General features: G+C 39.6%; 1 protein-coding gene across 3 annotated transcripts in view; it reads left to right on the forward strand.

Moving 5' to 3' along the window:
- Positions 1 to 13,130, forward strand: part of LOC146361017 (ATP-binding cassette sub-family C member 4-like) — a 30,685-nt gene extending 17,555 nt beyond the window's left edge. For all 3 annotated transcript variants that reach the window (XM_084920539.1, XM_084920541.1, XM_084920540.1), the window contains exons 20-31: positions 518 to 597; positions 2,312 to 2,462; positions 2,563 to 2,682; positions 3,086 to 3,196; positions 4,117 to 4,217; positions 4,323 to 4,514; positions 4,597 to 4,752; positions 5,321 to 5,410; positions 7,220 to 7,392; positions 7,518 to 7,623; positions 8,187 to 8,321; positions 8,412 to 13,130. In XM_084920539.1, coding sequence (XP_084776665.1) covers positions 518 to 597; positions 2,312 to 2,462; positions 2,563 to 2,682; positions 3,086 to 3,196; positions 4,117 to 4,217; positions 4,323 to 4,514; positions 4,597 to 4,752; positions 5,321 to 5,410; positions 7,220 to 7,392; positions 7,518 to 7,623; positions 8,187 to 8,321; positions 8,412 to 8,429 — 1,433 coding nt within the window. In that variant the 3' untranslated portion in view covers positions 8,430 to 13,130. The remainder of the gene's footprint in view (positions 1 to 517; positions 598 to 2,311; positions 2,463 to 2,562; positions 2,683 to 3,085; positions 3,197 to 4,116; positions 4,218 to 4,322; positions 4,515 to 4,596; positions 4,753 to 5,320; positions 5,411 to 7,219; positions 7,393 to 7,517; positions 7,624 to 8,186; positions 8,322 to 8,411) is intronic.
- Positions 13,131 to 15,777: the final 2,647 nt, after the last annotated feature.

Raw genomic sequence — 15,777 nt, forward strand, 5'->3', positions numbered from 1 at the left:
CAAGATGAGCTTCCCAACCCCCTGAACCATGGTCCATTGTTTAAAGGTGTAAAATGTAAGACTCTAATTCAAAAATAAATCAAAACTGTCACCAATTGGGGCAGTGTTTCACTAGAAAATCCGTAGGTATCAATCCCCAATGTTTAAAAGACAAACAGCAGAATTAAATCTTGCTAACTATCCAATAACACCGGCGGAGACATTGAAAGCTTTTAAGGCTGGTATTAACATGTTAGCCTGCTTACTTTAGTTGAGATCTCTGTAATAGAATGCATAAACATCTAGGACATAACTTTAAAGCTGTCATTTTTTCACAATCTGCTCACAGATTTGGTTTAATTTAATTTTTAATTTAATTTTTAAACCATTTTCAATAAGCAATCACACACATTAGCCAGAAACTCCTAAAGTCTGAACTGCAGGCCTCACATCCACTTAGAACACAGAACATTTTCAAGTTGACTTTCTGCCCTTTGACAACATAGTCCTGTTAATTAAAACTGTGTCTGCATTGTAGGAAGAATACTCAACAGGTTTTCCAAAGACGTCAGCCAAATGGACTCCGTGCTACCTATCACCTTTGTGGACTTCTATCAAGTAAAGACTACCATAAATTATATACATATATAGACAAAAATACTGTGCCACCTACACCATGTTACATTTAGAGGAGCTGCTTGTCCACAGAAACCCATGCTATGAACCTTCCAGCATACATGCTCAATCATCCAGGTAAGGAAATCCCAAAAAAATTGATTCTGTTCATCTTGACATAGCATTTTGTGGGAGAAACGTTTCATCACTCATCCAAGTGACTTCTTCAGTCTGGACTGACTGCAGGTTTCCCCAAGCTTATGAGGATTGTTGCGTAATCAGTTTCACCCCAGTTCTTTTATTCGTCGAAACTTCCAGAGACGGCACCGGAACTCAGTAGTTATTTCACAAAACCTTTATTCATCTTTATTCATCTTCATTTAAGCATGCACTTCTAGAAGGGAAGACGAGGCCGGTGTGTCCCTCTGCAAAATCTTCACCCCTTTGTTAGTTACAGCCAGCTTTATAGAGGCGTCCCCATCATAAAACCCCCCACGGTGTGCTGCAAACTCTGTGTCTGTGTCTATGTGCACAAGCACGTGAATGCCTATGTGAGTGCACATGAGTGAGTGTGCGTGTGGATGTGTGTGCGTGACAGTTAAAACACTGTGGGTGTAGGTGACTCCCTAGAGGTCATAAAACCCATCTCCCTTCCAGACCACAGTTATCCAGTTACAAATGTTGAGACCCCCACCCAAACATTCTCTGGGGAATTTCCACTCAGCATTAACTCCTCTCTGTTTTACTTTCACAGTTCAACTAGGGAGGGTCTCCTATACTCTACTCCTAAGTTCATGACACAATCAGGCCTTTATTACATTGAGGGCAATGTCAGTGTCTCTACAATAATTCTACATTCTATGTTAACAGATTTCTAAACTCTAAAATCAGCTAAACATTCTTACAGGATGTACACATCCTGGATAGGGAGGAACGCTGGTTTGAGCGTGGAGTCAAGGAGGCCATTTATGTGAAAAGGGAAAGACCATCTCTGAATCGAGGAGGAGGCCTAAGGGTACATCTTTCACCATCTTACAATGCTGTGATTGCAGCCATTCCCCAACTCTCTGTGAATTTTACCCATGCCCTTGATCAATGATCAGTGGGCTTTGATCAGTAATTGTTGATCAATGGTCATGGCAATTTGCATATTAACAATCAAGGAACTGACTCCACAGCCCATTGTTCATTCATTGGGCTGGTTTCAGTCATTGTGCAAATGTGCTGTTTATAAGGTTGGGGAGGTATCTCTGGCTCTCTTCCACAGCATGTCTTTTATCCTGTTTTCCTTCTCCCACCCCAACCGGTCACGGCAGATGGCCCCGCCCCTCCCTGAGCCTGGTTCTGCCAGAGGTTTCTCCCACTGAAAACGCTACGTCCAGATGAACATAATCACGTTTTTGGGACTTCCAGCATAGAGTTTTTGTATGCTTTTTGAGCACTGGTAGTTTTTTAAACGCGCTATGTGCCTCAGCAGAGTGGCACTCTGTAACTCTGCCACTTCATGCTTGAGTTGCTGTGGTTGCTAAATGGCTCCACTTAAAGCTGAATGTGAATATCTAGGAGGGAAGAAATTTCATGAACTGACTGTTGCCACTATTACTTAAATGATTAGAAGGTGTAGCACTCATTACTTTTGTCCATGTTTTCTTTATTTTGACTTAACAAGATCTTTCAGTATTTTCATTATTTTTCATTATATGATGTTTTTTTTAAGTTATTTTTACAGAATGTTGGCGTTATCGCGGTGGCAGCCTCAGTTATTCCTCTCATCCTCATCCCTGTTGTGCCTCTCCTGTTAATCTTTCTGTATTTGAGGAGCTTGTACCTTCGTACCTCACGTGATATCAAACGCCTTGAGTCAACAAGTATGTTGATTTATTATTTATATAATTTGTTTGGGGGGAAAAATTATCTGAAAGGGCCGGCAAAAGTAGTTCTTGTCTTTTCATTTTGCCCTTTCTACAGCTCGGAGTCCAGTTCTCTCACACCTGTCCTCTTCCCTTAATGGTCTTTCTACAATCAGAGCTTCCAGATCAGAAGAGAAGTTAAAGAAAGACTTTGATGCCCATCAGGACCTGCACTCAGGTTTACTCTTTAAGAATAAACATTTACACTTTCCAGGCTGACTGGAATTTGTAAAGTGACTGATTAGTTTTCAGTGTTAAGTCCAAAAATTCTGTGAGACAACTTTACTATGGTGCATTTTTGAAAGACATACAGCAAAATGGTGAAGACTGGAACCCAGGCCACTGCAGTCAGGGTTTCAATGTATGACGTATCTGCTCAACGAAGCAAAGAGAAGACAAATAAGAAATTGAACGACAAACCAGGTCTATTACTTGCCCTGTAATAATCCAGATACAAAAAATAAGTCTGCCTTTGCAGTTTTGTACCCCTGAGCTGTAAAATGCTGTTAGAGTATTATTGACTCAAGTTCAAATCTCAGCATAACTCAGTCTCAAGGTTTTTTTCTGCTCTTTTGTTTCAGAGGCCTGGTTTTTGTTCCTGATGACCTCCCGCTGGTTTGCACTACGCCTCGACAGCATTTGCTCCATATTTATTACCCTCACAGCATTTGGCTTGATATTACTCAGAGATGGTAAAGAATTAAGAACAATCCATTCATTTAACTCTCCATCAATAATCTCAAATACTGATTAATTCTGTTCCTATCTTGATTCAGAGCGATCGTGTGGCATCGCATGATTTTTACCAAGGTCTCAGTCCTGTCTTATTTACGGTGTTACGTTACTGGCTTTGCTTTTTTAAAATTAATTAGTTAATTAAAGCTCCTGATTAGGGTCGGGCTAGGCTTAACAGTGGGTTCACCCAAAACCTTGGTTGATTGTGACCCACACCCGTTTTCACACCTTGGCTCGTGTGATTAGGTAGAGGATCATCAGGGGGTCCATGTCCCTCTTGGGGGAACACTCAGATAAATCTGGGACTCTCCACCAATTACTCTTAGAACTGAAGAAGCTTCTTGGATGAGAGGTGAAACATCTTCAAGGAAATTTAAAGAAGTCCAGACGCTTTTCTTTCCAAGCTCCTTAGACTCCTGATGATTGGAGACCTTGCAAATGATGCATGTAATTTGTGAGAGATCTGGTATCTGCATGAAGTTTTAGTTTCTCTTTTGTGGTTTAACTAAAACAGAATAAATGATCCACTGGGTAAAAGTGTTTTTCTTTACTCGTCTCGCTGTAAAGCTCAAGTAAGAATCAAGATCACTCCTAATATTATGAGGGTAGAACCATCTCAGTGAATATATGTCTTTTGCTTTCATGTCTCTTACTAGTGTCACTTTCTTTGCACAATGATCTTGTACTTTTGCAGTTACAAAACGATTTGACTAAAAATTATGTAAAGATGGAAATGTGTTACTGACTGCAATACTTGTGTCCAAGCTAAAGCTACAAAAGCTAAACTGGCAGCACACTGGCCAATTCAACATTTTGTTAAATAGGTTTAGAAGAACAAACTCACGTAGTCTTTTTTTTTTCTTCTTAAATTTATTAGGGCTGGTGGCTGGAGAGGTAGGCCTGGTTCTTACCTATGCTGTGACACTGATGGGAAACTTCCAGTGGACAGTGAGACAAAGTGCCGAGGTGGAGAACATGGTAAAAACAGAGTGACATTTAAATTTAAGGCTTTTTTCTTCTGTTATCAGATATTCACATGACATGCTGTTATGACCTGCTGAAGGGAGCTCGTGATTTTTTCAGATGACATCAGTGGAGAGGGTGGTGGAGTACACTGAGCTAAAAAATGAAGGGCCCTGGGAAACTCAGCAGCATCCTCCCTCTGATTGGCTGAGCCAAGGAATGATAACCTTTGATCGAGTGAACTTCTTCTACAACACAGACGGACCGCCGGTCCTCAAAGAGATTAGTGCCACGTTTCATGCCAAAGAGAAGGTGACACATTTGTTTGCAGACAGATAGTGGGTGGGTCTGGGTGATGATCAGCTGTTGATGTTCTGTGTGTCCTCTGGGTCAGGTTGGTATTGTGGGTAGAACAGGAGCGGGGAAAAGCTCTCTGGTCTCAGCTCTGTTCCGCCTGGCAGAGCCCCAGGGGAAGATCTACATCGACGGTGTTGTGACCTCTGAGATCGGCCTCCATGACCTGCGCCAGAAGATGTCCATCATTCCTCAGGTACAACATCAGATGACACCTATTCTGCCTATTCTGTTTTTTGATATTTCATTTCATAGCTGGAATTTATGAGGAAAATGTATTGTGGCTGCACAGAACACCTGCCTGATGAGAGAGACCTTAAATCGTAGGCCTACATAATTTTGCACTTGTGTTTAGTACCCACATTCTTCTTTGCTTCTGCCCATGCACTGCCGTGTATCTTATCGTGTTACCATCACCTGTTGGCAGGATTTTATAATGTAACACTTGTGTGGACCTGCATGTAGAGCTTTGTAGCAAAGTGCTGAAGTTATAAAACAAACTCCTCTGTGACCCTTGACTCTAAGGATCTGTTCGTTTGTAAGCCAAGCAGTGGTAAAAGAATATGGGGCTTCAAGGCTTATTTTCTGAGGAATTAAAAACAAGAAAAACAAAATGAAAGCAAATTTAATTTAATTAAAAATGAAAATTCTTTGTATTTTACATGTAAAATGTGTAGTATGAAACTGATTAATACACCTTGTATTTATGCTCAAATCAAGTATATCTGTGATTCTGCCTCACTTCTCTCTTCTTTGTTTTCCAGGACCCAGTTCTGTTTACTGGCACTGTGAGGACAAACCTGGACCCTTTTAACCAGCATAGAGATGAAGACCTGTGGAAAGCTCTGGAAGAGGCTAGTAATCACATCCAGGACTTTAGTTACAGCTTCCAATTGTTTCACAGCATGCCCTCCCCTCCAGTCTCTTTGTTGCAGAAATTTACTTAAATGATTGTAAATCTATATACATATAACATATATCATATACATATACCCTTGTACTAATAAATATCTGGGATTCAACTATGCTTTGAAAAATATATGGATGAATTAACTATGTCTTTATAGATCCAACTGGCATTTTTGTGTTATAAATTCTTTGGCTAGACAGAAAGTATACTGTGTAGGTACAGTATATGCACTTAAGCTGGATTTCTTTTGAGTGATTTTATTTTTAATAATACATATTGCATTGCAAATATTGCAGTGCACCAAATTATTCACAGCACTTCACTTCTTCCAGGTTTTGTCATGTTTCAGATTAATTCTAAATTGCATTAAATTCATTTTCACCCCTTGGACCCATATTAAGAAAGTGATGAAAGTTTGAAATTCATGCAAATTTATTAAAAATATCCATCCATCCATCCTGCCTCCCTCCCTGCCTCCCTCCCTCTTCCGTTTCTCTGGGGCCAGGTCACAGGGCAGCAGCCAAAGCAGAGAAGCCCAGACCTCCCTCTCCCCAGCCATCTCTTCCAGGTTACCTGGGGAAAGACCAAGGCATTTCCAGGCCTGCCAAGAGATATAATCTCTCCAGCGTGTCCTGGGTCTGCCCTGGGGCCTCCTCCCGGTGGACATGCCCGGAACACCTCACCCAGGAGGTGCCCAGGAGGCATCCATGTCAGATGCCCGAACCACCTCAACTGGCTCCTTTTGATGTGGAGGAGCAGTGGCTCTACTCTGAGCCCCTCCTGGATGGCTGAACTCCTCACGCCATCTCTAAGGGAGACAAATAAATAAAAAATAAAATAAAAAAACGAAAATATAAGGTACATAAGTATTCACAGGCTTTGCCATGATACTCAAAATTGAGCTCCAGACCATGATAAACAAAATTCTCTGGTCTGATGAAACAAAGATTGAACTGTCTGGCCTGAATGCCAAGATTTGTGTCTGGAGGAAACCAGGCACTGCTCATCATCTGGCCGATACCAGAGCCACCCCACTGAGCTACATGAGAAATGTGAAAATGGCTGTGTACCAACATTCCCCATTCAACATGATGGAGCTTGAGAGTTTCTGCATAGAAGAATGCACAAAAATATGTGCGCCAAGGTCGTAGCATCATACTTGAAAAGACTTGAGGCTCTAATTGCTGCCAAAGGTTCAACAAAGTATTGAGCAAAGGTTGTGAATACTTATGTACATTGAAAAATACATGTTGTATTTTTGTTTTCTACTTTCTAAATTTGCGAGAATTTCAAGCTAACTTTTTATGCCTCAACCGTAAAAGCCTGAGGGAGTGTTGTCATCACCTTGCCGGTCTTACCCAAGTTTGCGAATGCAAAAATTCAAGAACTAGGCGACGTAGGATTTTCAAATTCATATTATAGTTTGAACCACGAATTTGAATCTCTGTGACCTCAACCTCAAGATCAAGGTCAGAGGTCATGTTTCCTAGGAAGACACCTAGGATTTTTACCATAGGTGCATCTGCTAGGATTCTGGGGTATAGCACTTGCGGCCGCCAGTGTTTTTATTTCACTTTATGAGAAATGAAATTAATCTATTTTGGAATAAGGCTGTGAAGCAAGTGAAGTACTGTCAATACTTTTTGGATGCACTGTATATGTCATTTGATTGTTTTTAGAAACTCTAATCAAGGACCTTGTTTTAAAGAATAAACCAAAGAAAGCTCTTGATGGTTGCTCCGTATAAACAAAGGTACAGCTGAAGTCTGTGGTGGAGGAGCTCCCTGGAAAGTTGGAGGCTGTCTTGGCTGAGTCGGGCTCCAACTTCAGTGTGGGTCAGAGGCAGCTGGTGTGTCTAGCCAGAGCCATCCTGAGGAAGAACCCCATCCTCATCATCGATGAAGCCACAGCTAACGTGGACCCGAGGTCCTCCAAACACATTGCCAGCACATATAAAGCATACACAGAAATGTCATTACACATCCACTAGTTTTTTCAGCACACCTCTCCCATATGTTTCTACTGTGTTTTGGTTGTTGCTGTGAGTACAGGACAGACGAGCTGATCCAGAAAACCATACGAGACAAGTTCGAAGAATGCACAGTGATCACTATCGCGCATCGCCTCAACACCATTATAGACAGTGACCGCATACTCGTGAGTCATCTCTTCTGTCTCAGTGCAGTTTAATTTAATTTCAATCAACCATGTTTTATAATCATATTATCTCTCAGGAACACCTTGAGGATCTTTAAATTTTAACTTTAGCTGTCCATTTTCAGTCTGACAGTGTGTTAATCAGTTTTCATAGGGGTGGGAAATGCATTTTGTCAATCAGTACCCATGCCTAATGATCGTGAAAGCGATCATGCACTGGCCAGGTTCCTGTTTGGCTCATCCTTAGCAGGTTGTCAGTTAAAAAAAGGACTGCAGAGGACTGTTACATGTCTGGATAACAGACGAATCAGTCACAGTGAATGGATTTAAAGTTCTGGGCCCATGAAATAACTGATATTGGTAAAGATTACAATCAGGATTGTCCCAATTTATAGATATATTTTCCAAAGTAGTTTTTGAGATGTAGCACCATTTTCAAACTAATTTGAGTTCATTATTATTGCTGTGTAGCGTGTCAGTCTTTATATATTTTTCACATGCTAGCTTTTAAAGGACTGTAAGTTTACCGTTATTGGTGAAGAGGACATTTGTCTATTTTTAAGGTTCTGGAGAGTGGGACCATCCAGGAGTTCGACCACCCCTTTACCCTGCTGCAAAACAAAGAAGGTGCTCTCTACAGGATGGTGCAACAGACGGGCCAGGCTGAGTCAGCATCTCTACTGGAGTCAGCTAGACAGGTGAGCTGAAAAAAGTGGATAGGGTGGAGAGAGAACTTTGGACTCTGTTTTTAAGTTAATTAGAATTAAAATAACGTTTTTCCCCTCCAGGCAGCACAGAGGTCCTGAAAGTCTGTGGCCAATGAAGCGTGACTGTTGTGCCTAAGAACTGGAAGCCTTCTACCACTTTTGTAAACAGGACGTTGCTAACTTGTACACTTGGATCCTAGAACAGTAGAACCACCGTGGGTTTAAATTGGACTCCCTTGGTATTTTTAAATAAATGTGTAACTACTAAAAGAAATCACTGCCGTCTCTGATCCATGGCTTACACCTAAATGAAAAAACACAACAATGATCATTACAAATGATAAGGATCATTTATAACACAAACCTTTCAGGGGTTATATTTACCCCTTTTTTTGAAATGCTGAGCTCTACAATCGTGCTACACTTGGTTGCCTTGCAGTGCTTATTGGTTACATATTTTAATAACCACTCTCCTATCCGATGACCCATAGCTGAGAGGATTAGCTGACAACACAAACAGATAGGAAACTAGAGTTATATAGAAAGATTAATATTTATTGCAGAATTTAAAGGGGTTGGGATATTGAGGGAACAAGGAGCAGGTCAGAAAGGTTGACTGAGCAGGTTGCTGCCTATGCAAACCAGAGAATAGCTGAATCTTAAATGTCCAGGAGTCCAGGGCTGAAAACTGGGGCTGGAGCAGACTGTGTGGTGGATCATCCAGAGCTTATGTCTTTTTAGTAGTCTTGACTATAGGATGGGATGATGGTGGGGCTCTACTCCAACTGACTCTTTATTGTGCTTAGTTGACAGTGTTGTCTTCTGCTACTCTATAGTTCAAGGTTCACTATGTTGGTGTCAGGTTTCCATTTAGCAGCAGTAATAATGTAGTAGCCACAATGGCCCTGCTGTGGTGAAAGAGTTTAGGTATACTTACAACAGTCTATGTAAATTCTGGGAGTAAATGCCTAAATTTATATCTAGATACTGGCTCTAACATGAATTATCTCCTTTGAAGTAACCAGTGAATTTTCCTCCATTAATGCTGTTCATAATTCTAACAGCAAACCTCTTGTGACTCTTCATTAACTAAGGAGCTGAAGCTAGATGGTAGTTTGTGTAGCATAAAGACTGGAGATGGGTAAATGGACTGGTTCTCATATAGTGCTTTTTTACTTGATTACTCAAAGTACTTTAAACACCATTCACACACACATTCATACAAGCACTTTTTTAGGGATTGAACCGCCTGTCTAGTGATGACATGCTCTAACTCCTGAGCCACCTGCCTGAGTAGGTGTTGTTTCATAATAAACCAAATCCATGAACAAATGATGTTTGAAAATGATCAGTGGTTGCCAATTTGTTTGCCAGGAACATTGATGATTTTTGCAATTTCAGTGTTTCTTTTTCAGCTTTGGAGTCTTCAGTTAGTATAGAGAAGGTACAAAGCAGTTTTAAACCACACAAGTTCAGTTTAACCGGACTCTGTTGTTCTGTTAGATGTATTCCTAATAGAGAGAGCTTCCATTCTATAGTATGCTGAGCTTTCCTAAAGTAACTAGCTACATTATCATTGGAATAAAATACATTCCTGTTAACAATTATACATGAAAAGAACCCAAATAAGTCATACATGAAAACTCCTATCCATTATTCAGTGAGAAAAACAGATGTAACATATCCATACACAGTGTTTGGTTACATTGGCACATACCTGCAGTTTCCCAAACCTGGTGGTTATTTTTTTTCTTTAAAAAATGTTTTTGAACCCTGACTTTGTTTTGGACATTATCTTATCTTTAAGCCTAGATTTGATGTGATTAGATTTATTGCTGTTCATTGGTTGGATGCCCATGCATCCATAGCTATAATGAACATTGTGCAATTTGGTTATGAACAATGTGATGGTGTAAGAAACAGTTTGCTAGAGTTCTGCAAATACTTGTAATCGTGGCTGTTCATTATTATTTTTCTAGCAAAGCTTCTGGTGCACAAATCACTGACTGTGCTGGGGTGAAAAATTCTCTGCGTTCCTGTGTATCAACTACAGAACATTTAATTCTTGTTATGTACACCTGCTAGCTATTTCTGTGGCCAAATATGTGTCTGGTTGCATCTCTGACCACACCAAGGAGAGATGTCATAATGTAGTAATGATTTAGCTACAACCGTATACATCACTGTTATAAAAGTCTCCTCTGCTAAACCTTCATTGATTTTTTTGGGGGGGATATTATTCTTTTGCTTTGCTTGCCTTGTTTTACACTCTTTGTAAATTACTTTAACTGTGTGAGACTTGTGTCTCATTGATTCCTTACCTTAAATGTTAAAAGACTGCTGTCTGGAAATGTGTGGCTCCAAATACTCCTGTGTACTGTTTTGAAAATTGAAATTTATGGGGTGGTTTTGTATTGTTTCTATCAGTTTGTTTTTGGGTATGTTTTTCTTAACCAGTGCTTTTGTAAACTGTGAACCTAATGTTAGGTTTGAATGAGAAAAGTTTGCTGAAGTCATTGTGTCAACCATTTTTTTCACAAAAATTCAACTTGACCCATTTTTTTTTTTTTTTTTTTTGTTACTGTTAAAAAAAATGTGAGGTGTAGAACATAGACTGTCTTTGGCTTTTGAATTAAAGTCAACACCTTTCTGGGCATAACAAAATATCTATTAAAATAATCTGAAAAACATTAATTAAAGGCCACATGCACAGAATGACAGATGGTTTTCAGTAGACATTTGGTAGAGAGTACTAAAGGGTCATAAGATTAAAAATCTTGGAACCACTGCTGTTGGAAGATAACACTGACCTCAGTATTCTGTAAATTCCTGACCACTGCTGTAAATCACTATGGCTCTTAACTTTAAAGGGCTTGAACTGAGAGCAACACAAACTAACACGTTTTGCACTGCAGTTTGCATTTAGCGTAAGGCGTCTGGGGAGGGAACTCAAATGCCCACTCACACCCCGGGCCATCTGACCTCAGGAAATCGCATGATAAGGTGGGGCCAGGTTTCACAATGAGCTCACCCGAAACCCTGGTTGATTGGGACCCACACCCATTTTCACACCTTGGCTCAGGTGATTAGAGGATCATCAGGGGGTCCTTTTGTCCCTCTTTGGGGGGATACTCCCACTGGGTTTAAATCTGGGACTCACCGCCATTTGACCTTAGAACTGAAGAAGCTTCTCGGATGAGAGGTGAAACGTCTTCAAGCAACTTAAAGAAGTCCAGACGCTTTTCTTTGCAAGCTCCTTGGACTACGATGACCTGGATGACTGAGAACCTTCACAGACGTACTGTCCTATAGAAAATGGGAAAACAGCTTTCTGTCTTGACATCTGTAAATGTCTACCTGCTGATTTTTTTGTTTGTTTGTTTGTTTTTCCTTTCATTTATTTAGGGTTAAATTCAATGAAAATAATGAATGAAACTGCACTCTCATTACCCAATGAGTTTTCTGTCAACTCGTTAGCCAATATAAGATAAGCAGAGCGGTAGAAGTTAATTAGCAGTCTTTAGTGTATTTGGGCTTCCTAAGAAAGTACATCCTTGGTTGTTCTTTTTCTACCTGGTGGGAAATGTTTGTGGACCAGGTAAGGTTGGCCAAGATGTGGACCCTGAGGAACTTAAAGCTTTCTACTCTTTCTACCTCCTCTCCATCAATGTAGAGGGTGGAGTACTCAGATCACTTTGTTCTCCTGAAGTTGATTACCATCTCCTTGGTCTTGGTTGTGTTCAGATGTAGGTTGTTGTTGTCACACAATCCCTTCAGATGCTGAACCTCCTCTCTGTAGGCCCAGTATGCACAGTCAGACCCATCCATTTTTTGTGTTTTGCAGCTAAGATAGTGACAGCAGAAACACTTGAGCCTGGAAATGTCGAAATCAATGTACATTGAATCAACACCTTATAAAACAGATGATGACATTATGAGAAACTGCTCAGCAAATGTTTTGATGGTGAATAACCATCAGGTGTCTAGGTTTTGTTGATATATAGTCACAGTGAAAAATTGTTCTAAAATAAAAGTTGAAACAATGTTGCAGATGTTGCACTGAAATCAGTTAAAAGTACTTCTCCAAAAGTTCTTAGATGTCCTTGTTAGACTTGATAGCAAGAGCAAATTTGTGTTCAAGGATTCTTTTAAATTATTAATCAATTATAATAAAAAACTAAAAACAAAAGAACACGCTGTACCTCAAACTCACAAGCGCAGCCTTCTGAATCCATTTTTATCCTGAGCTAATTGAATTATTGCTTAACCAGTCCCATGCCTGGTTTACTATGTTGACACTGAGTGTATCTTCTTCATCACATCTGTATACCACTTTGCCTTTAATTAGTTATTAATCTCTTGCTCTCCTTCACAGTGTGCCTTCTGTTATGTCTCTACTATTGTAGGATCGTTGCCTTAGAATATAAAGTGGCTTGAGGTGACTGTTATACATAAAACTGAACTGAATTCATCAGGACCTGTGCAGCAATGTGACTGAAAATGTCTTTGGATCTTTACTCTACCTCTTTCCCTTGTTTGAAGGCTGAGGTATGGTTTAATGCTGACAAAGAGACAAACAGCTGTGCTTTATATTTAATGTTACATGCTGCATGCAACAATTCCAGAGAGCAACAACCAGTCATTGAGTTTTGCCAGGAAACTTTCTGTAGTTGTGTTTGAGTAAAGCAAGATGTGTGTTTCCGCTGTCTCCATCTGGGTTACATAAACATGTCTGTATTTTCATTTCCTTTTCATCCTGAAGATATTTTAACCCAAATTAAATATCCATCCTTTCATGGATATTGAGTCTTCTTTTTCTGGTGTCCAGTCCTGACAGATATTGGAATGCTTGCTCCTGAGGATGTGGACGCAGCAGCCTGAAGCCTGTTTTTCATTCTTTCAATACTTGTGTAGAATAAATACTGTAATGTCACCTCAGTGGAGATAATGCTGATATTCCTGTAGATTCATTCACTGTGGGACTGAATTCCTTACAAACGGATCACCTGGCGTTCCTTTTCTTTGTTTCTACAGCTTATGTGTGCTGTTTATCTGCTGCTATAGTTTTGTAACAGTTTTGAGCCATACAACTTTAGGCTTTACAAATCTAATATTAAAATAATTTAATATAATTTAAGGGAAGTGCATCTTTCTTAAACCATAGGTTCCATCCATATAAATCATCTTGTTTTCAGAAACGCTACGATTCTAATTTGTTAAGATGCTAAAGAGAATGTTATCAAAATATACTCCAATACTCCAGTTATATCAAAAATAAATATACTCCTTCAGAAAAAAGTTACATGTGATATAAAAACATGAAAGATATGTAAATCATAAATTATGCATTGAAGAATTTTCTCTATAGGACAAATACATTGAATAGCATCATGTGACCAGAGATGGGCAGTAACACGTTACAAGTAACGCCTTACTGTAATCCGATTACTTTTTCAAGTAACGAGTAAAGTAAGGGATTACTATTGCAAAAAAGGTAATTAGATTACTGTTACTTTACCGTAAGCACTCTGCTTTACTGTGTTACTAAAACCGCTATTTTTTTTTTGCGAAAGTGTCTCATGACAATGACGTAAGCGAGTGCGACGTTCGTGACAACAGCTGTGTGCAGATCAACAAAACGCATGCGGCAGAGAGTATGAGCGTGCAGCGTTTAATGCGTAGAAGTACTGACCTTACTTTGAGTTTGATTCTGGAAAAAGTGACAAAAACATTAGCGTCCGCTGTTCACTCACTGCGTGGGAAGAAAACTTCTTTTTACAGCGGAAAAAAACCCCCTAAACTTCCGAGCAAGCACCGAGTACGCTGCCACGGAATGGGAAATTCACAGAGAAACTTGCGGATTCTTCCACTGACCGCTGCGGCACACCTGCACCTGCATCAGTAATTAGTTACTGATTACTTTTTTCAATTAACTTGTGATTGGTGAAAGCCTGTGGATTGACTGAATGCCACTGGAGGTCTTTTAAAAAATGGTTGTTTTCCCTTTTTTGTGAGCTCATGTAGTCACACAGAAATACGCACACAGGTATCGAAATACACACAAATCTTTTTGCTACAATAACAGCCCCGTACCTTCTGAGCAGCTCCTGCATCCGCAGGAAGACACTGATGTTTGCAGAGAGGTAGCTGTTTGAGATGAAGGTGACATTTGCCCTGGAGGTAGTCAGTAATGACTACTTTTTGAAACTATGCTGATTATGCTTGTATACTTATAGTTAAGGAGGGTGAATGCTAGACTCTTACTTGTAATAGAGTATTATCTTGGTACATTAAAAATAATTTTACTTTTTAAGAAAGGAATTACGAACACAGAAAGTCAGATTTTGATCCACCATGCAACACAAACAATAAAGCATCTGAATGGCAGCAGTTTCACTATCATTAAGCATTAAATGAATATGAAGTCGTTTATTTGTGCTTGTGTAAAATATTCAAGTAGCAGGTTGCTCTTTATTTAAACTTTACCGTCCTGTGTCCTATGTAACTGTATGTACTTGAGTGAGTGAGTAATTTCAAACTGAATTTCTGCTATTACTGCAGCTCACACGCAGAGACTTCGACACCCTGGCCTCCACTTTGGGTTAGAAAAGTAATTTCCAAAGAAAAGTGTAGATGTAGGAGAGAAATAGATCTGTTGCCTTTTTTGAATTAAACTGTGAGAAATAAATGTAAATATAAATGAATAAAATCCAGATTATCCTATAATTATAAAACTGAAAGCTTTTTGGTAATTGAAGGATATTTTATTTATCTATTTAATTTTTGGTTTTACTATGGACCCACAATATTTTTTTTTGTTTTTTTGTTTTGTTTTGTTTTGTTTGTTTGGTTGTTTTTTGTTTTTTGTTTTTTTGGGGGGGGGGGGGGTGTAAAATAAATTCAGAGTATTGGAAAAACAGGAACTTTTCTGTCCTTCAGTTGTTTATCTATTACTAAAATACTTTGGTGCAGGATGAATTGCCAGGGAACAGATCCTTGTTAGTTGAAAAAGATGCAAAACGTATTAATATACAGTTAAAAGTCCATCATTTATGCCCTCCTTCACATTTTCCAAAGCAGTTCAGCAGTCCGGATTGGAGTCGTTGTCGGCCGATTTTGGAACCCGGACCTTACTTTAACAGCTCTGATTCGTTCATGTTGACAACGTAATCCCGATCTGACTCGGTTTACTACAAGTTTGACCTTAACGTCTTCCCGTAGTCAGGTGTACTTTGCATTCTGGGATGCAGAATTCACGCAGTCCAGAGCACAGCGCCTTCTTTTGTTGCTCCCGCCCCTGACACCCAACCGGCCAATAAGCGGAGTGGACGTTCTCACTTGTTTTGTAGTGACGCTCTTTGGTTCGCGGACTCCGTTCGGAAGTTTCTTTTTTTTTTTTTTTTTTTTTAATATTATTGACAAAGCACAAAATACAGACATACAAATA

The sequence above is a fragment of the Perissodus microlepis genome, chromosome 23 (genome assembly GCF_051167445.1).
Source record: "Perissodus microlepis isolate ML-2025 ecotype Zambia chromosome 23, ASM5116744v1, whole genome shotgun sequence".
In the NCBI taxonomy this organism is placed as follows: domain Eukaryota; kingdom Metazoa; phylum Chordata; class Actinopteri; order Cichliformes; family Cichlidae; genus Perissodus; species Perissodus microlepis.